This window comes from Coffea eugenioides, chromosome 3, assembly GCF_003713205.1.
Source record: "Coffea eugenioides isolate CCC68of chromosome 3, Ceug_1.0, whole genome shotgun sequence".
In the NCBI taxonomy this organism is placed as follows: domain Eukaryota; kingdom Viridiplantae; phylum Streptophyta; class Magnoliopsida; order Gentianales; family Rubiaceae; genus Coffea; species Coffea eugenioides.
In genome coordinates, this window is record NC_040037.1 from 8,882,911 (window position 1) to 8,905,920 (window position 23,010).

The following is a 23,010-nucleotide window of genomic DNA, read 5'->3' on the forward strand; positions in this document are numbered from 1 at the left end:
TTATTTTAGCCGATTATAGATTTTGATTATGAATAATGAGTATTTGAGATATTTTCGTTTGCCTTTGTATTTAGATTATAGATTTTTTTATAACAAAAAAAAATCTAAAATTCATAATCACCCAAACAGTAGCTTTTGCTGATTCTCATTATTATTTTTTATAATCACTTTTCGTAATCAGATTTTGTAAAATGTAAAGCAAATGAGAACAAGGCTATTAATCAGATTTTGTAGACCAAGACTATTAAAAACACAACTCACTAAAAAAATAATTAATGTTCACATGTTGTTAATGTTAGTTTACAACCTGTGACTTTTATTGTACATTGCCGGTTGGCGGCGGTTACCCCTCTCCTCCAAATCAAAGTTACCGGTTGAGAGCACGTGGAGTCAGTCAACTAGGCACGTGTCGTATGTTAAAAGAGAGAGTTTCAATGTCAAATGTAACCGGTGGCGCCAGTCTACCGGTCTCCCTCAAGCACCCAACTCTTTACTCCTCTTCTGAGCTGGTCTTTGTTGGCACTGGAACTAAATCAGGACAAAAGCTTTTCACTGAGCCATCATCCCAACTGAAATTCAGTGAAAAAAAGCTCTGTTTTTTCTTGTGGGTTCTGCTCAAATCAGCCTAAATTTCTTGATTGAAGGCTTCGAAGGGTGAATTTTGGAAAATGGCTGTGAGTTTTACTCTACTACTATCTTTCTTGATCTATATCTTGTGTTTCATAATAATGTGAATTCAAATGATTTTTTTCCTTTTTTCTTTTGTGGGTTTTTCTATGAGTAGTTTATGGAACAATATTATTTTTGTTGCGGGTTAGATTTTGTTGTTTAATGTGGATTGGGAAGTGAATCCTGTGTTATTTGAGTTGGATTGGCTACGTGATAGTGATCATTTTTGTGGGATTTTTCTGTAGCAGATATATCATTAAGGAAATTGTGGATTCAATGATTAGATGGCTTTTTTACGTATTTGATTTAGGCTCTTGATTTTGAAGGTTGCACCATTGGATTAATCTATTTTCAGGAATTTATTTTGATCTTTTGGCATTTTTCCGTATTTTTCTTTTGAAGAGGGGGATATGTATCAGTAGTGAGGGGAAAAACAAAGCCATGAATACCATCTACCTTTGAAGTGGCTGTATTAGCAGGATGTAAATCTTTGGTGTTTGTGGCTAAATAGAGATGCTATTAGTACGTCACAAGAAATTCTGGACTTCTCCAGATTTACCATAGTATACCCTAATTTTTTGATTTTGGATTGTATTAAGCCAACTGCGTTGCGTAATTCGTTTCTCTTATTCTAAAGGCAGCTAGTGCTTTTTGTTTTCATTTTGTCGAGCAGTGAATCTGATTTTTCTGTGTTGTAATGTATCATGTTGTTGTTAAAGTCGCCCCGTACCTTAAAGTAGAAATAACTGTCTTTTTCATGCTTGCCAGTGCTATACTTGAGTTGTGAACTTTACGGGTGTAAACAGTAATTGTTAATTTAAATCAATTCTGAAACTTTAAATATGTTGTTTCTAAAAGATGACATTTTCTATGGCTGTGAATTACTTGTCTATTCATATAGTTATCTGAAGCCCTTGCCTTCTTTTCTTGTTAAGCTTAGCAAATAAGATCAGGTCCTGTGATGACATTGCCTTATTTTGTTGATATTTTTCTCTCTGCATTTGGAAAGCATAATCATTTAGTTTGTACTTCTACTTTTGAGCTTTTTGGCTTAAGTGGCCATACTCACAAAAGTAGCCATCTTGTTAGGCACTTCTTTTCTACATTGGTTGCAAAGGATAATGGAATATTTTACCTTTAAGCAGAAAAAATCCCTTCTGCTTTCTGTGTTCCCCCAATTTGTTTTTGTCTCCTGAATAATCAATGTCCTTTTCAAAGCCTTGGCGAACAGTAATTAACATCCCCAACTTCCCCACCTCACTGACATCTTCAGAAACATATCTAAAGCACAAAACCTTGTTGGACTCTTCAAGCATTCTTGAGCTTCAAAACTGATACCTTAAACATCAATTGGGATAGACTCGTATATGATATTTCTTGTGTTTATGTCTTGCAGACTGAGAATCTTAGTTCAAGTGTCCAGCCAGGTTTATCTATTGACTTGCTAACTAAACTGGATTTATTGATTGGACTCTAGGGTTCTTTTCATTTTATTTTTGTTGCTAAGTGTTGAGGGATTATCATATAAAAATTGAGTTTGTGGAGAATGCTAATGAAATTTTCTGAGCTGTAGCATTTTGTGTGAGTGGTTCAGGTCGCAATTACTTGCTAGTTCACCTTTGTTTTGTTACATGGATATGTGTTATGAGGTGTTAAAGCTGGGTATTGGATAATCATTTCTTTGAATAAAGATGTCACACAAAAGAGCTGTGGAGTTGATCCCACAGCAATAGGTATCGGATAATCATTTCTTTGAATAAAGTTATCAAAGAGGATAATCATTTCTTTGAATAAAGTTATCAAACATAAAAGCTGTGGAGTTGATCCCACAATCAATGGTACTCTTGTTGGGATGTTAGTGAGGTAGGGTTACAAGCTTGAATGATAACACATTAGCTTTCATAACAAGCCTGGCAAGCATTGAGTTGAGGATAACACGTTAATTCCTGCCGATTTCCCAAGTGATCTTCTCCACAATGGTTATGGACTTCTGAAATGAAGCCTTAGTTCTTTTCAATCCTAAAATCAACGATGCATGAGTTGATTTTATTTTTATTTTTTGGCCCAGATTTCCATTTTGGTAGTTATTAAAACTAGACAATGGGAGAGGTTGAGGTGAACTTGTCATTCTCCCACAACTTTGTGAGCCTTGAGAACAAGAGGAACCTAGTCCTAATGTTCCTGCAAGATTTATATTCCCAGCCCTGGCGTCTTGCCATGTGAACAATTCCTGAGAAAGGTTTAGTCTTAACAGGGAAGGTTATATCCTTTTACTTTTCTATTTTTTGGTAGTAATTTTTCCATGTCAATTAGTCAAGCATTTGAGCTTATGGCGGATTTATGCGTGAGACTAGCATGAAGCCCTACTCTATACCATTGTCCTGTAGAATTTCTGTTTTTGTATTGTTGATTGGGATCATGTTTATGAAATTGGTTCCTTTTTCTGCAGCAACGGTCACAAGTTCCAAAGTTTGGCAATTGGGAAAGCGAGGAAGATGTGCCTTACACTGTCTACTTTGATAATGCCAGGAAGGGCAAGAAAGGTAGCAAAATGAATACAAATGATCCGCAAGAGGATCTGGATGCTGAAACAAAGGGCCAAAAAAGACCAGAGGCAGCCAGGGCAAAGCATGTGCGACGCACTAGCCGAGAAGATGGTGACCTGAGGAAATCAATCGACTCTCCCTTGCACTCTGATGCCATGAGTCAGAAATCTGCAAATGAATCACCTCATCATAAGCAAGGTGGTTTAAAACATGGGAGTAGAAAACCAGAGTCAGAAGGATCGAAGGGAACTGACACAGTAAGACCAAGGCATGAAAGTCGAGAAGAAGGTGATTTGAGGAGGCCAACTGATTCTCCATTGCGGAATGAGACCGGAAACCGTAGAACTAGTCATGATTCTCCACATCATCGTCATGGTGGCCTGAGTGCTGGTGAAACACCTAAGAGGGTTGCTAGGCAAAGTGTGGGGTCTGATCGCAGCATTGACCAGTCTCCGCTACATCCACACTCTCAGGTAAGGACTGGTGGCAGAGGCAGTGGAGTTTCTTCTCCATCTTGGGAAAGAAAAGGCTCCTCAGAAGGTGGCCTTGGTTTGGCTCCTTCCACTCCTGGGGGATCGCGGTTAAAATCAGTAACACGAGGCGATGAAACTGTATGCCATTCTTAAACTTTCTGTGGTAACATCTCTGAAAATGATCATGCATACCGACACACAATTTCATCCTATTTTTTTTGCAACTTACAGTTGTTTCTGGGAACGAAAGTTTAGTCTTACCATGTTTTCATCAATCAAATACTGATTCTTGGAGGTAGCTGGATGGTAGAGAAAATATTGGAATTTAGACTAATCCGCCTAGTTACATTGTGTATTCTTTTCCATGTTAACAATTTAACAGCATTACGCTTCTATCAAATATTATTGTCTTAAGTGAACCTTTTTGGCATTTTATTTGCTATGGTTTCTTCCCCAGTTTTAGTTCTGTTTCTCTATCAGTCAATTTTTTCTCTCTTCTTAACTTTCGGGTTGATGTGGCAGCCTGATCACAGCCCTGCTGTTCCCAAATTCGGCGATTGGGATGAGACTGATCCTGCATCAGCAGAAGGATACACTCACATATTTAACAAAGTGCGAGAGGAGAGACACAGTGGAGCTGGAAAAGTACCTGTTATGCCGACAGAATCATCTTACTCCAATGGTCAGAAACGAATTGGAAATGACAATTCGAAGGTAGTTGAAGCCTTCTAATCACTGTCTTGTTGCAGCATTGCCATGTTTGAAGCCCTTAATTTTCATTCTTACTTCTTTCTGAATCATTAATCAGCATCTATTTTCTTTTCATCTCTTTCCTTTCAGTGCTGCTGGTGCTTCCCATGTGGCAGATAATTGTACATGGCTGAACACGAAGCAAAGTTGGAATGTATACTATGTATAACTTGGAATCATGTATAGAGTTAGCAAGTATTTTGGCGTGTGTAATGTAGTCCTGCAGGGAAAATTGAATTTTGATACTCACTAGATTTTCTAGCATTTCTCCTATCAACTCAATTGTATTTATGATCTTGCTATGATCAATTGAATCCTGGCAAGGTAATTTCATATTTATGTTTATATTGTTCAATTTAGTCAAATTGTTCTTTGTCTCGTACTGTTCCAAGAAGGGATCATCCGATTGATGATTTAAACTTTTACAAGGGAACAATATGTGGATTCGGGACCGAAACAATTTTCAATCAAATTGCTCGAAACGATATACAATGTCGTCAATAAACTGGAATTCAGCATATACAACTTGTAAAACTTATAGCACAATGTATTGTTCATGATGAATAACGTATGCACATGGATCTGATTTTTTACACCAACTCTTATTTGCAAGTGATTCTTTCCTCAACGAGTAATTTAACAACGCTAGAACTGTTCTTTTTTTTTTTTTTTTAACCTCCCGTAGTAAAGTGACTTTCATCAACTATCTCAATTTTGGTATGAGCCTTCAGAAGTAATCTACTTGGAGAAAAAGATTTATCTAGACTAGAAAATTGGACTTATAAATTTACGGGTGATAAGGAACCGAGTTTAAAGGTATTTACCTGAAAGCAAACTCGATGAATCCCATGTTCAAGTACTCGAAATCGACTTAATCAATTGTTAAGTGCTCAACCTACCTCTAATAAGCAAATTGAGTTCAAATTGAGCTCGTACTCGAGACAAGCTCGAGTTTCTAGTACAGACTATAAGAGATTCACTAATTTTATCATTATAAAAAACAATAATGTATATATATAAATCTCAAAAACTTCGACCATTTTTTCAAATCAAGTACTTTAATGCTCAAATGCTCAGAAAGGATTCAAACAATTCGAGCTCAAGTTGAGCATTTTGACCAACTGCTCGTGACAAATTCGATAGGTTGTCACTTCACTTATAAATTTACGCATCTTGACTTGTCCGAATTCAAATTCTTTTTGTAAGAACATAGTTATTGTAACAAATAAAATTGTTTGAAATTGGACTAATATGAGTAAATGAAGAACAAAAATTTCGACGTATCAAAGAGTTTATTATTATTTTTTGTATATTATTGTATTAGTATCTATATTTATTGTATTAGTATTTACTAGTACTTATAATCTAATTAATTAAGGTAAAAGAATAACCATATGAATATGAAAGTTTGCTTAATTTGAGTCTAAAAGAAATGATAACGTTTGATGAAATGCGGAATTAGCGTCCAATACATCCTCATCCAGCTTTAGTCTGCCACGCTAGTTTCAGTTTGCACGCTTGAATTCAAGAATACTAGTAATCATTAGGTATCAGCAACAGAAGTGGGGTTTTCAGGAATCTCTGGAACGGATGAGTACCCAGCTCACTGGTCTCTGGCCCAACGTTCCGGCTACCAAGCTCAGCGGCGGACAGAGTCTTCCTAGCAGAATCTACTCACCGCCTTCCACCATATGCGCCGCTCATCCTCCTCCCTCTTCGTCTTCTATTCAGGCAAGGCTATGTTTTTGCATGACCCTTGTGTTCTGCTTTGTTTTCTGGTTGTCTTCTTTCTTCTGTATGGGCTTATGGCTAATTTTGCTTAACGTAGTTTATTCATGGCCGTTCGGCCTTTTTTAGGGAAAAGACAATGTTTTTATGAATGTAATTTCTGGATTATATTTACTTTTTTAGGATTAATGCATCTTGTGCAGTAAGTTTACATACTAGTCTGGGATGTTGAAGTTTTGTGAAAACTGAAACATGGTTACGTTTAGTGCAAATTGGGGAGAAGTTAATGATCAAAATTAGTACTTGACAAAGTGCTTTCCAGGATCAGCAGCTTGATGGCATGAGATCACTTGATATAGCTTATCTGATTTAGTTCACAGAAATTTTAGCAAGAGTAGTTCCCAAATGCAACCTTACAAGCTGCTTTAGGTGCAATGGCCCTGAAAGGGAAAATCAACCAATGAAATGATGTATCCATTTATCCATTACCTCCTTTGAGAAACTGATTCAATTGTGGAAAAATTGCAAAATGGGTGTCTTGTAGCTTCTTTGTGGTTATATAAGCAAATTAAAACGTGATTAGTGTTTTCCGTACCCCATTTTGGTAATGCTGGCTTTCTGAGAGTGCTAAATGTTGTGGTATTTCTTATAGATTGCCTGCATATTGATCTTTATTTGTGGTTTATGTTGTGTTTGTTAAAAAAAAAAAAAAAACTTTGCAGATTGTTGGTGGAAAAGCTTTGGGATGGCAGACAAATGGGAATTCAAAACCGAGTACAAATTTAGGGAGAACTGAAGGAGAAAATGACTGGGATGATTTGGAAACTGATCTATATCACTGGACGAAGGCATTACGCCCTATTCAGGTATCATAGTGTGAACTTGAGTGATGTTCTTCAAAGATAAACTAGATTAACGCTTTGTTGTGTTTACATTTTCTGCTTTAGCTTTTACCTGAACTGGAAAAGGTCTATGAGGTTTTTATTTACCCATGCTAACGATCAAATAGTGGTTTCCTGGGCACATTTCAAAAACTGAAAAAGAACTCAAGGAGCAACTGAAACTGATGGATGTTGTTATAGAGGTTCGAGATGCAAGGATTCCAATGTCGACTGGCCATCCACAGGTTAGTTTTCTATTACTTAACCTATCATGTTGAACTTGTCAAAGTTATGGTCCTCTGTGCGCATCATAATGCCTTGGGAATGTGTTGTGTTGACTTGCCATTTTGCAGTGCACGTGTTCCTGGCAGCAAGAAGCTTTTTAGCATCTTTGAAAACTTTATAGACTGTCAATTTACACATTCATTTGCATGTTCTGCATTATTGTAATCCTCCGTCACTGTCTAAGTGACATTGAGATTGGAGATTATGAGTGGCATATGTGAGCGGTCTCCCAATTTTCTTTTTGATCATATGTGCCTAAGCTGCTGCTGTCCATCTTGCTGGTTTTGCCTTTTTAAAGTGAAGTATGATTCACATGATGGCCATTAACTTGGTGGGAAGCACTCTTATCAGTATAAAGGCATCTTTAGTGTTCATGATAAGTTGTGAAAACTTCATTTGAGGAAATCAAATGGACCCCTTTCCACTAAAGAAAGATAAGAAAAAGAACCACAGGCCACTTTAGCGTTTTGTCAAACAATCAATTATGTGTGCAGTAAGTTTCATCCCAGTGTTCAAGGTTGTTCATGCCTTAAAAGTGAAGACTATATCATCTCCTACTCATTTTCAAGGAGAAGCAAATTACCTGAGGTTTTTTGGGAGTTTATCTCCCCTCTGAAGAAGCACATCTCCTTTATCTGCTTTTTGTGCACAGAAGTTTTAAGTTTGTCGCACCCAATTTAAAATATTTTTTGCTATTTGTTGGCCTTTGAATGAGCAGATGGATGCATGGCTTGGCAATCGGAAAAGAATCTTGGTTTTAAATCGAGAGGACATGATATCCGCTGCAGATAGGAATGCTTGGGCAAATTATTATGCTAGACAAGGTGTAAAAGTGATCTTTTCCAATGGGCAGCTGGGGATGGTAATCCAGGATACATTTTATGTTGGTTTTGTATCCCATTTTTTGCAAAGGGAAATAGGATATTGACTCTCTGCTGCAAACTGCAGGGTACCATGAAGCTAGGTAGGTTGGCAAAGGAATTAGCAGGTGGTGTGAACATGAAACGCAGAGCAAAAGGACTGCTCCCTCGTCCAGTGAGTTCTTGAGACTGCATATGATAGTATGATACTAACTTTTGTTGATAAAGTTTTGGTGGATTTATCCATGTCCTCTTGTTAGATGTTGTAAATGAATGGTCAACATGGAACAAGTCATCTTCAAGTTATCCTTTGAACTCATTCTGATAGACTTTGTTTCTGTCTTGACAGACTCCAACAAAAATGGCTGTCTTTAAATGTCTTCCTGTCAGCTTTTTAACTTTTCCAAGTCTACTATAATATACTTCATCCTCCAATTCTTCCATTATGATAAAAAGCAACTGACGAGGAAAAGATATTTCAACCTGTAGTATTCTCTGTAGACAGCGAATACTTTTAAAACTTTATTAAATTAGGGAAATAAGGCAGATTGTTCCTCCTCCTGCTCTTGTACACTGAGGCAGTTCATGTAAATGCGTAATGACTAGATATCTTAATTATCAAATTCTGTAGTTTTAGGAGATCATAGCTCTAATTTTCAACATTTTATGATTAATATAAATCTTTTTCTGTCATTTGCTTACGGTTAGATCTTCCTATGAGAGAAATTCATAATTCGTTATACAGGTTCGAGCTGGAGTAGTTGGATACCCTAATGTTGGTAAATCATCCTTAATAAATCGCTTGCTAAAGCGTCGAATGTGCCCAGCTGCTCCAAGACCTGGTGTTACTAGAGAACTGAAGTATGTTTATCTCTTGTTTTCTGATATCTACCTCGTATGTAGAATGAAAGCAATGTCCCTAGTCTCGGTTAAAACATGTAGGTCTAAAAACATGTAGGTATTATATGATGTAGACATACAGCTAAGTAGGACTGTAAGAAATTTATGCATGCGTTGCAAATTCTAAGTATCAGATTTATAATAAAACTGAGTGGCTTTTTATCCGTGGAAAGGAACAAGTCAGTTCTGATACATCAATTAACTTTATACTATTTTATGCCAGATTTTCTGGAGAACAGGGCTGACGCATTTTTTTTCCTTTTGAACTGTTTCTTCCTATCTTATTATCTCTGCCAAAGATGGGTCCGGTTCGGAAAAGACTTAAAAATGCTTGATTCACCGGGTATAATTCCAATGAGGATCAGTGATCAGTCTGCAGCAATAAAACTTGCCATATGTGATGACATTGGAGAGAGATCTTACGATGCAGCTGATGTTGCAGCCATTCTTGTGCAAATGCTTTCAAGGCGACCAACTGTAGGTCTGTGCACCTCTTGCATCAACTGATCCCTAATTATGATGTTGTTAGTCCCCTATACTGAAATTTAGTTTGCTTCTGGCTATGTTTGGATTTATGTTTGCATAAACAAATCTCCTCATAGATATTAGCATCATTCCTGATGTTAGGCATCGTCTTACCTTGTTTTTGCTAGGTATGACAGCTCTGCATGGCCGCTACAAGATTGAGGCAGATGGTAGCTGTGGTAGAGTGTAAGTTTATGGCCTGCGTAGCTAAATGCCTACCATCTTACACTTTGACAGATTCATAGCTGAGGCAGGATGCCCAAATCAAATTATTTACACTTGTTAGGCCTTTTAGAGCTGGATTTGACATCTTAATCCTGCTTTGTCCTTGCTTGATTTCTAACTTCTGATTTTCTTTTCCATAATGCAGCTTTGTTCAGAAGCTTGCGAATCATTTATTCAACGGTGACACGCATCAAGCTGCATTCCGTATTCTGTCAGATTTTCGAAAGGGAAAGTTTGGCTGGATAGCTTTGGAGAGACCTCCAAAATAGGACTTGGATCATGCTTTACCGGCACTGTACTTTAATCGACATCCACCTCATGTTTGGAAAGCGTGGAGGATTTAATACTTGGTCTGGTGCCCTACATGTAACACAAGGAGCTGAAGCAGTTTGTCTATTTTCAAGCTACTCTGCCATAAAAGCACATACAAGCATTTAGCAGCTAAAATGTGGGTTCTGCTGGTTTGGGAAGTGCTCTAGGGTTGATCCTGGTGTTTCTACAATTGACTGTCCTTTTGCCTTGTAATTTGACAGCACTGTAGCACACCTCGTTTTTACTGACCTTTCCTCATTGTGAAATGACCGCAATACTGAAAATTACTGCCACAGTGCAATATTACCGGTATAGGCCAATCCCCTTTTTTCCAAAAATTAGGAGAAAATATAATTGTAGTATGATGTATCTTCTTCTTTGTGTTTGCAATTTCCTCATGATTACAGGGACTTGCACCCTTTCATAGCATAGATTCTTCTGTTTCTGCATTTTTGTTGTCAATTTATGATCAATTTGGCCTTCATATGTGGGAAAACCTGGCTTGCCAATGGGTAGACAAAAGGTTCTTTAAACCTTGATTTTCATCAATATAGCCCTTGATTCGAAAGTATAGTTTGTACATCTCTGAAGATATGATAAAAATGTCAAGTTTACAATTGATGGCTCAAATCGGATCACATCAAATTGGTTCAATTTGAACTATTTATTTTGAAATAAATAGTCCAAATCAAATTGAATTAATGTAACCTCATCTAAGCTATTTATGGTATAATGACTGCAATCAGCCAACCAAACATACCTCTCATCCCTCCAACATTTGACAAAATAAACAAAGTAGAAACTTCATAGTCTTATAAATTGATGGATGGATGCTGCTTACTTTCTTACAAACGTGTACTATTTCATATTTTCCCTTGCAAGAGCCATTAGTTTACAAGCAAGAATACAATGTTTTGTGGCTCAAGAGGAAATAAGTTTTTGCAGGTAAAAAAAAAAAAAGAAAAAAAGAAATAGCTACGTTGATAAGTGATTGCATAATATTAAAGTATTCATCAACAACGAGAAACGCACCCTAAATGTATTTCATATAAAATTCTTTTGAAACCTTGTGGTTATTTCTTTCGATCACAACGGGAAATGCTATTGTTTTTCTCTTTTATCCACATGGACAAGGCAGAAGTAACTGCAAATTAAAAGGGTAAATGCAGTCTATATCTCCTCTATCAGAACTCAAGTATATTTTCTACTGATGCTTTCTTAAAACTGACAGTTCAAAGTCATATATGTGTCTAATTAATGTTTTGGTCAAATTAGCACCACTATTTGGTTATAAGAACCCGCTGATTTCTAATGGAACTTCTAAGGACTGAATTGACCCAACATTTTTTTTTCTAGGGTAAGTGGGAGATTTTGAACTCAAGATTTTCTATATACAATCCCTCTCATTTTATCATCCAACCCAACCCTCCTCCAACTGACTCAACATTCAAACGATAAAAAATTGAAATAAAATTTTAAAATGACTGAAAAAGAAATTTGTGTAAAAGTTAAAGGACTCTTGTCATAATTCATCTTAATAATTTTTTTAAAAAAAATTTTGATAATGAAGTTAAGATCTTGGCAAACTCAACTTAGAAATGAAGTTAACATTTTTAAATATGCTTGATTTTGATCGTGATTTGAAGGCCTACAAAAAAAAAAATCAATATAAGCCACAAGACTTTCACGATTGAATGAAACCATAAGAAGACAAAATAAATTCCGAGACCAGAAGATGAAATATAGAAAAGAGAACTAGAGGATTTTTATTATCTCTCTGAATCTTTTCTTTCTTATACCGATAGACCAAGACCTATGGTCTTTATATAGCCTACCAAATACCAAAATTTAATTGGGATTTAAACTATCAAGTCATACTAAGAATAGAAAATCACAACTAAATAATAAACTAAATCTTAAACAGACTTGGTTTAATAATCCTATATTGTCTCTCTTAAACCAATGTCTTTAAATCGCATCATACCAAGCATTTTCTTCAACTTGAGAAACAATTCCTCCTTCAATGGTTTTATGAAAATATCTGCCACTTGATCTTGATTCTTACATTAGTTAATGGCAATTTCCTGATTTTGAACTAGTTCACGAATGAAGTGAAACTTGATATCAATATGCTTGCCGTGAAATGATGGATTCTTTGACAGCTCAATAGCAGATTTGCTATCACAATAGATTTTTGTAGGATCAACTTGTACATGCTGTAGAAAATCAAGTATTCTTTTCAACCATAATGTTTGAGTAATACTATGTGTAGCTGCCATATACTCTGCTTTTGCTGTAGATAATGCCACCACTTCTTGTTTTTTAGAAAACCATGAAAATACAACACTGCCTAAATAAAAGGTATAGTCTGATGTACTTCTCCTTTGAATCATGTCAGCAGCCCAATCACTGTCTGTAAAGCCAACAAATTAGAATTGTTAGTATATGGATAAAAGATACCATTAGATTGTATACCTCTAATGTATCTTAAAATCCTTTTGGCCGCCTGCTAATGTGATTGGCATGGAGACTCCATAAACTTGCTAATTAACCCAATACCAAAAGTAATGTAAGACCTTTTAGACATCAAGTATCTTAGACTTCCAACCCAATCTGCTAAAATTAGTGGCATCAACAAATTCACCACCACCATCTTTCTTCAAGTCAACTTCTCTTCAACTGGAGTCAACATAGGTTTGGCAGTATCCATCTTAAACTTTTTCAATATGTCTATGCATATTTCTTCTGTGTAATAAATATGCCATGATCTGTTTAAGAAATCTCAATGCCAGGAAGATATGACATTAATCCCAGGTCAATCATCTCAAATGATGAATCATAGCCTCTGCTAAAATTTGTGGCATCAACAAATTCACCACCGCCATCTTTCTTCAATTTCTTCAATTTCAACATAGGTTTGGCAATATCCATCTTAAACCTTTTCAATATGTCATATGCATATTTCTTCTGCGTAATAAATATGCCATGATCTGTTTAAGAACCTCAATGCCAAGAAAATATGACATTAATCCCAGGTCAATCATATCAAAATGACTAATCATCGCCTTCCTAAATTCAGAAATTACTTAGGGATTATTGTCAATAAAAATTAGATCATCCATATATAAGCATACAATAAGAATATCACCACCAAAATTAGATTTGGTATACAAAGTATGCTCATATGGACATCTATGGAAACCATTCCCAATAAAGTAAGAGTCTATACGAGTATACCAAACTCGAGGAACTCGTATCAAACCATATAAAGTCTTCTTTAACATGTAGACTTTATTTTCTTGGCCTTTCTTTATGTAACTTGCAGGTTGCTCAACAAATACTTCCTCTTCAAGAATTTCATTCAAGAAAACAGATTTCACATTCATTTGATAAATCTTTCAAGAATTATTTACAGCAATAGATATAATCATGTGAACAATATCAAGTCTGGCAACTAGAACAAAAACTTCAAAATAATCAATACTTGTCTTTTGCCAATGTTTTTCAGAACCGGACCGGACCCGCCTGTTTGACTGTGAAGACCCGTAAAATTCTTTATATTTTTCTTAAAATTCCCTTTAATTTGGAATTTATTCGAATTTATTACTTTACAATGACTTTAATATACATTCACTACCCCAATAGCTACAAATAATCATAAAAATAAGGGTTCCCTTTTTACCTTCATCGTTACAAAAAAATTAGGGTTTTTCGTCTTTTCGTAATGTGAGTAATCGGTGCAGAGTGTATACTACATTTGGTGAGTAAGAGTGACTTTTAGATGAGAAAATAATGTGTGATTAGAAGTAATAATAATAAGTTAGTGAATTATAAGTTAAAACCCTAGTATACGCGATTTAAGGAAAATCGGCTCGAACCGGCAGGTATCGCTCACTACCGATTGACCACACCACTTGACTACCACTTCCTCACCATAAAATATCATTGATATTAGTGCAAAATATCTCCCTCATCCTCAGCCCTCTTAGTCGAAATATTTGACCAAAAAAAATGCAAGGAAAAGAAAAATTTTAAGATGGATTTTGGTTGCAACAAGTGGCAACCATCCCTTAAGTGTTGACCAACCAATTTTCCTCCATATTTATCATCAAAAAACACACAAATTGCCCTCATTTTCCTCCTCCTAGCCGTGAACAAGAGAGAGAGTGTGAGCAAGAGAAAAACAACTTCATTCCATCTTGATTTGCACCATTTGAGTGAAAAAAACAAGATTCTAAACCGATTAACTTGTAAATTGGAAGTTTGGGAAGCTTAGGGAACTAAAAATTTCAAGGGGAAGTGAAGGAAAACACTAGCAAGCTCTAGTTTTGAGGTAAAATGGCTGACCACTCTTTTCTTTTTCCCTTAATCATGTTGGAGTTGTTTAGTAACTTGTACTTGTAATTGTGATGCTTAAATCAAGAGAATTTGGATGATTGGGGTGATGCACTTGAGTTAGGGTTTGAATGATTTCCTTCTCATACTTGTTGTATGGATGGTATATGATGTATATAAGCTTGTATATGAGGTGGTAGTGATGGTTTTAAACTAGAAATAGGAATTATATCTTGATTGTAGCAAATTTTCAGAATTGAAGTTAGTATGCACCCTATTCTGCCCTGTTCTAGTTCACCATGTTAGAGGCTGAATTAGGCTTAGCATAAAACATAAAAGTTGTAGAGAATGATGTTTTATAGGTTTCTGTAAATTTTCAGCTCAATCCGAGCACTGTATATGTGAAAATACAAATATACCCCTGACTGCCATAGGTAGAACTTTAGGGACAGTTTTGACATTTCACCAATTTGACCGCAGCTGTTCACCCTAATGCGTACTGAATTAGCATTTAGCCAAAACACAAAAGTTGTAGTGCTATATCTTATCTTTCCAACGCCCCTAGAATCACCTTGATTGGACTTCGGTAGCCTAAGTTATTGTCATTTAAACATAGCGCGGTTAACTGACTTGTTTTTGTGCGATTGGTTCAGTAATTTCAAATTTTGACCTAGATACACTACGAACTGGACTAGGTGGTCTTCATAAAAGTTGTAACTCTCTACCTTAGCTTCAAAACGGTATAAATTGCACCTCAATCCGATAAGCGTAGCTTCGGTGTGTCTGTTACGCAAAACAACGTCAAATCTGTCTTGTGCTAAACTTCATTTCCGCACATGTCCTTAGCTTGATTTTGTACTTGTATGACTTTGAACCTATTGAACGGCTATTGAAATGAGATTATTTTGTGTGTAACTGTGGGGTTGATTGAGGAAAAGAATGAAGCCATAAATGCTGGAAAATAGGTAAACACAAAGGGCGTGCTGCCCAAATTTACGCCCGATGATTAGAGAAATATACTCGCGACTTGAGTAAGCTTGAGAGCGAATACCACTTGAACCATCTAGGCTATTTGCATCTTCTTTAGTCGAGGGATATGAGCTAAAATTTTGCCGGAACTCGTACCCTTGAAAAGTGAACGTAGTGACCCCTTTCAAAATACGATTTTCCGGTCTTTGACACCAAAGCGCGATTTCTAGAGTCTAAATCACGTCTTGATCAAACTTAAATGAGCGAGCATGAATTTTTTTGGGATTTGATAAGTATCTTGAATATTACTTAAACGAGTTGCATTTACTTGATTTTCTTGAAGTAAAACTCCTATGTTTCGAACTCTAGAGAGTTTTACCTTCGTAAATGATATTTTATCGCAGATTTGGACTCCAACCAAGGAGTTGGACCTGAACGTGATTTTGAGAGGCACTAGACTTTGGTGAGTGCTTCCAAATACCTGATTGAACTGGACTCTTATTTTCAATACTTGACTAATGTGATTTAATGATATGTCATTTGTTTGATCGGGCAAGAGTGTACTTTATCGCACTTGCCCTAATATGAGATATACTTGTTTATTGTTGCAATGGATTTGATCGGTAAGAGTGTACTTTATCGCACTTGCCCTAATATGAGATATACTTGTTTATTGTTGCAATGGATTTGATATATTTGTATATGGTGCGCACTTCCTAGAATTCCAGAAACCCTGTGGCGAGTTACTCGAGTCGAGCCGGCAAGGGTTTGGTCGATTGGTAATGAACCCTGGGTCTTTTGTTTTGTCGAGTGGAGTGATATCTTCTCGACTAATCGGTATACTCGAGTATTACCACCAGTGTTTATTGAAGATTTTGGGCCCAGTAGGGGGTGTGAATGGTGGACGGAGAGTAGTGTAAGTGGTGCTCTACTGGATTGGTTACTTACTTGAAGGTTGACGGAGTATCAACTATTACTTGATCAAACTCTGGTGATGCAATCATACAATGGGAATTTGGCTCCTGAGAGCCATCCGTATCCTTATACTTTGGAATGATTATTGCTTATTGGATTATTGTTTCTTCTGAAAAACTTTTACACTCGCTCACTTTGAGATTTGCTACTTGAAGTATTATTGTTCACTTTTATGAACTCTTGATGCTCATTAATTTGCTACGATGATATTCGTACTTTTAAAAATGGTCAATTTGTTATTTGGAACCTCACTGGGCTCTTAGCTCATTCCACGCCATTTGTTTTCCTTACAGGGGTACGAGCGAGGCGTGAGACGTGTACAGACTAGCGTAGTCTAGTTGTTTTAACTTTCATAATTGTACTCGTATTAGTCGTTCGATTAGGGTTGAATGTACTAAAAACTTAACTCTTTTGATGTATTTGGGACTGTATGGATGGTTGAGATAGAAATGGATGTATTCGTATGTTCCAAACTTGGGAACTATTATTTCGTTTATTATTGAGATTGCATCTTATTTTATTTGATGTGAGTGAGTGAGTCCTGGCGAGAGTTGGGCAGGCGGTCCGCTAAACTCTAGGATACGCCCAGGGGAAGGTGGGGCCGTCACATTGACCGTGAATCGGACATGTCATCAGTCCGGTCCAATATCAAACCCGGAAGTTAATGAAAAACCGCTATAAGTCGGACGAACCGTTAAAACCCATATAAACCGTAAACCGGTAATTCTTAATTTTTCAAGTTCATTACCTCAAATTCAAAACAATAGCAAGAATGAAGGCTACCAGGATTCAAACTCGAGTCTCCATGGCCATAATAAAGTATTCTTACCACTAAACTACAGCCAGAGGACAAGCTCTTGTTGTGAAGAATTTTACTTAACTAAAATAAAAAACTAAAATCAGATTAAATAAAAGAAACCCTAGCATTAAGACAAGACACAACAAAGTGCAAATGGCACATTTCACTTCCTCGGCTTCACTTCAGACTTCCTCGGCTTCTCCAGTTCTCCTCTTGATTTTTTTTTTTATTTTTTCTTCGTAACCTTTGCACATCCAAATATCCATGACAGGATTATCACGCTATTATCGTTAGACGATTTATAGGCAAGTTGGAATTTGGAAACTTCAACTTTCACAAGATATTCGAGACTTCAGAGCTTTTCCATCTTGGTTAGTTTAATTTTTCCCTTTTGAAGATTTTTGTTTTCTATATTATCTTTAGTGGATTCTTTCATATTTTCTTCTTTTTTTCCCCCAATTTTCATCCATTTCCTTATCCCTAATTGACGTTTTATTTTTGTTTTATTAGTTAAGAATGAAACTATGAATCATGAATTATTTTGCAGTCATGTTTGGATAAGCTATTTTTTGGATGAAGTATCAAATTAATAAAATTAGACATGTTTGGTTTCTAAATTTTGTATTTTTTGAAATTAATCTTTGGTTCCTTTGATAAAATTAATAAAATTAGACATGTTTGGAATTAATAAAATTTTTGTTTTAAATTTTGTATTTTTCGGAAATAGAGAAGCCCAGATGTCTATTTTTTGTTCCTTTGATGTTGTTTGTTTGCATGTAACATTTGTATGCCATGAACTCCATCTTCTGTGTTTTCTATCTCGCTAAAGTAATTAGTCTACCGAGTGCTCATTCATCTTGAGTTTTATAGGTTTCACTGAAGCAACAAAAATAAAGACATGTTTTTACTTGTTCATTATCTTTTGCAGCTAGTAATTAAAGTCTACTTCTTCTTTAAGGATGTAGTTTTAACAGTAAAAACTCTTTACTTTTGGTTTGTTGGTGTACATGCTTGGCCATCTAACGAGTTGCATTTTTAGTTTGAGCACATGGATACAAATACTTGTCTATTAGTCTAGAAAAGGGACAACGATCCTTTTGTGCTAGTGCTAATAATGTATATATTTTTTAGCTTCACATAAACAAATGTTTTGATTAACAACTATATTGGCATTGCTTTGGGCAAATTTAGACTCACATACATTGGTTGAAAAAATATAGCTTTGCATAATGATTGGTAATATAACATGTTAATTAGTGATGTTTAGTGGCAATTAATTTTTTATGTGTTTAGTTGTATCTTTATTTTTCAAAATTTTTTGGCTTTTTTTTGAGTTAGAGCAATTGAATTTATATTTTTGTAATAAAATTTTAACTTTTTTAGGCTAAGTTGATGAAATTGTGAAGATGGTACTGTTGCCTATCATGCCACTGATGGAAGTTTGTTATTGAAATTGTTTGTTTTAAATATGAGTTGGACTCTTTTATAGACTTTTTTAGGATTGTAAAAGAATGTCAACATTTATTTTATTTATTTTTGTATTTTTATTTGTGATAATTGGTGAACATTTGGATTATATCTATTTATGTTTGTAATGAATTTATAAAAACTTGTGGTGAATTATGATATTTTAGTTGTTTTTATCATTCCAGGTTTTATGTATAACTTTTAGGAAATTTATTATTATCCCAACTTAAATTTAGTTGTGTTGGTGAATTCATTTTAGGGACTTAAGTTATCAATAACCATGGTAGATTGTGCATTAGCCATCAAGTTCAAGTATAGAGTGAAGACCTGTGAAGTACTTAGCACTAAAGTTGCAAAAAAAAAAAAAAAAAAATCGGTGAATCGGCCGGTCAGACTACGAACCAACCCCCTCTCCGGTTCGCTGGCCGGTCCGAGTTTAAAAACATTGCCTTTTGCTTGTATCTTTTAACCACCATTCTTGCTTTGCAACGATCTACTTCTCCAGTTGACTTGTACTTGGTCTTGTAGACCCACTTGATACCAATTGACTTCTTCCCATATGGAAGTGTAGTTAGCTCTCATGTCTTACTTTTCTCAATTGATATATTTTCTCGTCCATTGCTTGATTCCAGTGATCATCTTTGACGGCCTCCTCAAAGGTAACTGGATCACAATATGCAAATAAAGCAAAGTTTACAATATTTTCATCAGTCAATTCATTATCGTTACCAACAACATAATCCTCCAAGCAAGCTAGCATGCGACGTTCTCGTTATGGACAACTGGATGACTGCATAGGATTTGATTGCATCCTGGAAGATAAAGAATCACCAATTGTTTGGATCGCTCTACTGGCTGATTAGAAAAATTCCCTTCATCCAAGTAAAACGGCATTGGTGGATTCTTTGGTGTAGAATCTCTAACTTTCTTAGATCAATCCCAAACGTCTTGCTCATCAAATGTGACATATCTGCTAATAATCATCCTTCCTGTATTTGGGTTGAACAGTTTGTAATCTTTGGTTTCATGACTATAATCAAGAAAAATGCAGTTTTTTGCTTTCTCATTTAATTTTTTTTCTAATAACATTTGGAACATGGGAATAGGCAAGACAATCAAATAGTTTTAAATGAGAAATATTTGGTTTCTTACAAGTCCATAACTCTTGTGGTGTCTTCCAAAATTGCATCACGTATGAGACATGTTAGAAATATATACAACACAAGCAACTGCTTCTGTCCAAAAACCTTTAGGCATGTTCTTGGCATGTATCATTGATCTCACCATACCAATTATAGTTCAATTTTTCCTCTCTGCTACTCCATTCTGTTGAGGAGTGTATCTGATTGTAAACTGATGTTTAATTTCACGTTTCTTCAGAAAATCAACACAGACAGTAAACTCAGTGCTTCTGTCAGTTCTCAAAAATTTAATAAATTGGTCACCTTACTTCTCAACATATACTTTAAAACTCTTTAAAATATCACAAGTTTCAGATTTATTCTTCAAAAAATATACCCAAATTTTACTGCTAAAATCATCAATGAAGGTAATAAAATAGTTACTACCTGCATTGGAAGATACCTCTACTAAGCACAGGTCTGAATGTATCAATTCCAACAGACGACTAGCCCTCCAAACCTTGCCTTTAGAAAAGGTCTCTGTGTTTCTTTCCCAAAATAAAAGACTCGCAGTACTGTGTAGAAAAATCAAATAGCAGATAGTCCATACATCCATTTTTTTTGGCAAGAAAATTCAAACTCCCAAAATTTATATGACCAAAACGCATATGCCACAGCCAAATATCATCAAAAACAATAGAACTAAACCAAGGTAAATCATGACAATTAAGAGTTATAGGCCATATGTGGCTAGAGTTCATGTATACCTTTGCTATTAGTCTCAAACGATCATCACTAATAGTGCCGTATTTGAATCGCAAATCATATCCTTTCTCAATAAGTTGCCCAAGACTCAGTTATGATAAAGGTTTGGCACATAGAAGACATCAGAGATAAAAGTAGATTTTTCATTCTTCAAAACAATTCTGATTTTTCCTTTCCCAAGCACAGTCACTCTTTCATTGGTGTCAAACTTAACAAAAGATCTAAAAAATTCATTAGCAAACATATTTTTGTCATCACACATATGATTACTGCAACCAGAATCCAAAACCAATTTTTCTTTTTATTTTCTTCCACCCCTGAGTTAGAGAATAAAATAGTTTCAACCTTTACACCATTATTCTCTACCATATTAGTATGCTCACCTTTATTATCAGAATTATACTAGCACTCACTTTTATAACGAACAATTTTTTTGCAATTATGGCACTGAATATTATGTCTGCGAGAATTATTATTTTCTAACTCACTATTGGGATAATTATTGTTACCTTTCAGTTGCTAAAAATTACCTCTGCCATGACTTCTAAAACTGCTTCTACTACGGTCTTGTTCTCTTCCTCTAAAATTTTGATTTTTCTAACTGGAGCCATCACCCTTCTCCTTGGATTTATCTATCTGCACTTGCAATACTTTCCCCGCCATTTCTTTTTCTATACCGTCTTCCAATTTTTCATTAATTCTCTATTCATGAAGATTTAATGAATCTCACAATTCTTCAATGGTCATAGTTGAGAGATCTTTTGTCTTTTGAATCACAGCAACCACATGATCAAATTTCATGGGTAAAGTATTGAGAATTTTTTCTACTAGCACCTCATCATTGAGATCATAACCATTGTGTTTGATCTCATTTTTTATATCAATCAGTCTGAAAAACTATAATTCAATGTTCTTTGATTTTTCCATGGTGATCAACTCAAATTTCCTTTTCAACATCAGTGGATTATTTTTCTGAACTATGTCAACTCCTTTGTATATTTTCGCCAAAAATATATCATGCTTGTTTTGAAGTTTTGGCATTAGCAATTTTTTAAAAAATCGAAACATCAATTGCCTGATGGATTTGAGACAACGCCATACTTCCTTGTCTCTTGACATTTTCTTCTTTATCTGCAGCAATATCTTACTGAACAAATCAAAACAAATTATATGCGTCTAGATGAGTTTCCATCTGCATTCTCCAAAAACTGTAATCTTTTTTTTCGGTGAGTTTTGGTGCTGTACAAATAATTGAGTGCGTTTGGATTGCTCTAATCTGAATAAATTACTGATAATGCGCCTTAGGATGTTTGGACAAGTTAAATAATCCAGCAAATGTACTCATACCTGATATTTTTCCCAAGTCTTGCCACGTAAGCATTTTTTTACTACTTTACCTCAATTTACCAAATGGATGAACGGCTGAAGATTACTTCCCGTTATTTTTGTCCGTTTGTGTATGCACGTTGTCCCACAGTGCAAATGACACAAAGCTTCAGGGCGCTTTACTCTTTCTGAATCAACCACCCGACATGCTGAGCATTTACAACACTGAATTGAAGTCCAGCCCTCTCCACCAAATATCCATAGCCATCGAACGCATGCGCATCTGAAGTACCTTTCGCAAGCGCATGGTAGAGGATGAAGAGTTGATTTCTTCAATTCAAGGCAAAGCACTGATCAGTATGCAAATCTTGAGCCTTCATCGGTGGATGATTTGCTAATTCAGCGAACGAAAAAAAGGTTTTGGCAGACAAATTCCAGCAAAATCCAAGGTATTTCCTCAATCCTTCACTTTTATTTTCTGCGCGGGTGAAGAAGCCTTCCTTTTCTATAGTGAGTGCGTTTGGTGACCTCTTATTTTAGCGGGTCTGGGAAATTACTCTTCGAAACTGATCAGTGTGCACCGACCCAGATTTGCAATGGGAGACGTGTTGTTATGGCCTGATGTTCTGATGATTTATAGACCCAAAAACCTTTTTTTAGATCCAAACAGTGGCGGATCTATTTATGCAGTGTAGTTGTATTAATTTGGTCATTTATGACCCGTTAATTGTTGATGCCTTAAAAATTCTGGATGCTTTTTGAATTGTTTAACTTGTTTGAATGTGGATCCTGGTACTAGAGTTTGAAAGATTTCTCTGAAGTTCATCAGTTAGCAACAAAAATAATTGGTGCATAACAAAAGATCTGGTATTCATAACAAAAGATCTGGTACATAAGATCTGGTAATGCATAACAAAAGATCTGGTACATAACAGAACGCCCCGTGAGTAGAAGGTTTAAGTATCGGCTCCCAATTTTTTTTTAAATAAAAGGTTTCTTGTTCAGTTCTTGCTTAACTACGTTTCACCACCGCTTCGAAGGACGTTTGCCCACTTGGTGTAACTATATACTCGCTTGCTGTGTATTTACTCCAGGGGAT

The 23,010-nt window shown here is 35.7% G+C and overlaps 3 protein-coding genes across 3 annotated transcripts; 2 read left to right on the plus strand and 1 right to left on the minus strand.

Moving 5' to 3' along the window:
• The first annotated feature begins 471 nt into the window (after positions 1 to 471).
• LOC113765298 (RPM1-interacting protein 4-like) lies at positions 472 to 4,797 on the plus strand. The gene is made up of 4 exons (XM_027309427.1): positions 472 to 674; positions 3,119 to 3,826; positions 4,211 to 4,402; positions 4,529 to 4,797. The coding sequence occupies exons 1-4, from the start codon at positions 669 to 671 to the stop codon at positions 4,556 to 4,558; spliced, it is 936 nt and encodes a 311-aa protein (XP_027165228.1). The 5' UTR covers positions 472 to 668; the 3' UTR covers positions 4,559 to 4,797.
• A 1,108-nt stretch (positions 4,798 to 5,905) lies between these two features.
• LOC113765249 (DAR GTPase 3, chloroplastic) lies at positions 5,906 to 10,558 on the plus strand. The gene is made up of 9 exons (XM_027309364.1): positions 5,906 to 6,169; positions 6,889 to 7,032; positions 7,176 to 7,292; positions 8,051 to 8,194; positions 8,281 to 8,367; positions 8,938 to 9,053; positions 9,392 to 9,573; positions 9,746 to 9,803; positions 9,988 to 10,558. Exons 1-9 carry the CDS (start codon positions 6,029 to 6,031, stop codon positions 10,109 to 10,111), a joined length of 1,113 nt encoding a protein of 370 aa, XP_027165165.1. The 5' UTR covers positions 5,906 to 6,028; the 3' UTR covers positions 10,112 to 10,558.
• A 1,662-nt stretch (positions 10,559 to 12,220) lies between these two features.
• Positions 12,221 to 19,459, minus strand: LOC113765956. The gene is made up of 3 exons (XM_027310192.1): positions 19,289 to 19,459; positions 12,944 to 13,121; positions 12,221 to 12,567 (listed from the first exon to the last, which is right to left on the minus strand). Exons 1-3 carry the CDS (start codon positions 19,457 to 19,459, stop codon positions 12,221 to 12,223), a joined length of 696 nt encoding a protein of 231 aa, XP_027165993.1.
• Between the last annotated feature and the right edge of the window lie 3,551 nt (positions 19,460 to 23,010).

Coding starts and splice junctions, on each gene's coding strand:
- LOC113765298 (XM_027309427.1), top strand. Junction 3,827..4,210: donor TAACACGAGGCGATGAAACT/GTATGCCATTCT, acceptor TTGATGTGGCAG/CCTGATCACAGCCCTGCTGT. Junction 4,403..4,528: donor TTGGAAATGACAATTCGAAG/GTAGTTGAAGCC, acceptor CTTTCCTTTCAG/TGCTGCTGGTGCTTCCCATG.
- LOC113765249 (XM_027309364.1), top strand. CDS start 6,029: ATGAGTACCCAGCTCACTGGTCTCTGGCCCAACGTTCCGGCTACCAAG. Junction 7,033..7,175: donor AGGCATTACGCCCTATTCAG/GTATCATAGTGT, acceptor ACGATCAAATAG/TGGTTTCCTGGGCACATTTC. Junction 8,368..8,937: donor AAGGACTGCTCCCTCGTCCA/GTGAGTTCTTGA, acceptor TTCGTTATACAG/GTTCGAGCTGGAGTAGTTGG.
- LOC113765956 (XM_027310192.1), bottom strand. CDS start 19,459: ATGCTAGCTTGCTTGGAGGATTATGTTGTTGGTAACGATAATGAATTG. Junction 13,122..19,288: donor AAATATATCAATTGAGAAAA/GTAAGACATGAG, acceptor TTTATTACGCAG/AAGAAATATGCATATGACAT. Junction 12,568..12,943: donor ATTAATGTCATATCTTCCTG/GCATTGAGATTT, acceptor TTGGCTTTACAG/ACAGTGATTGGGCTGCTGAC.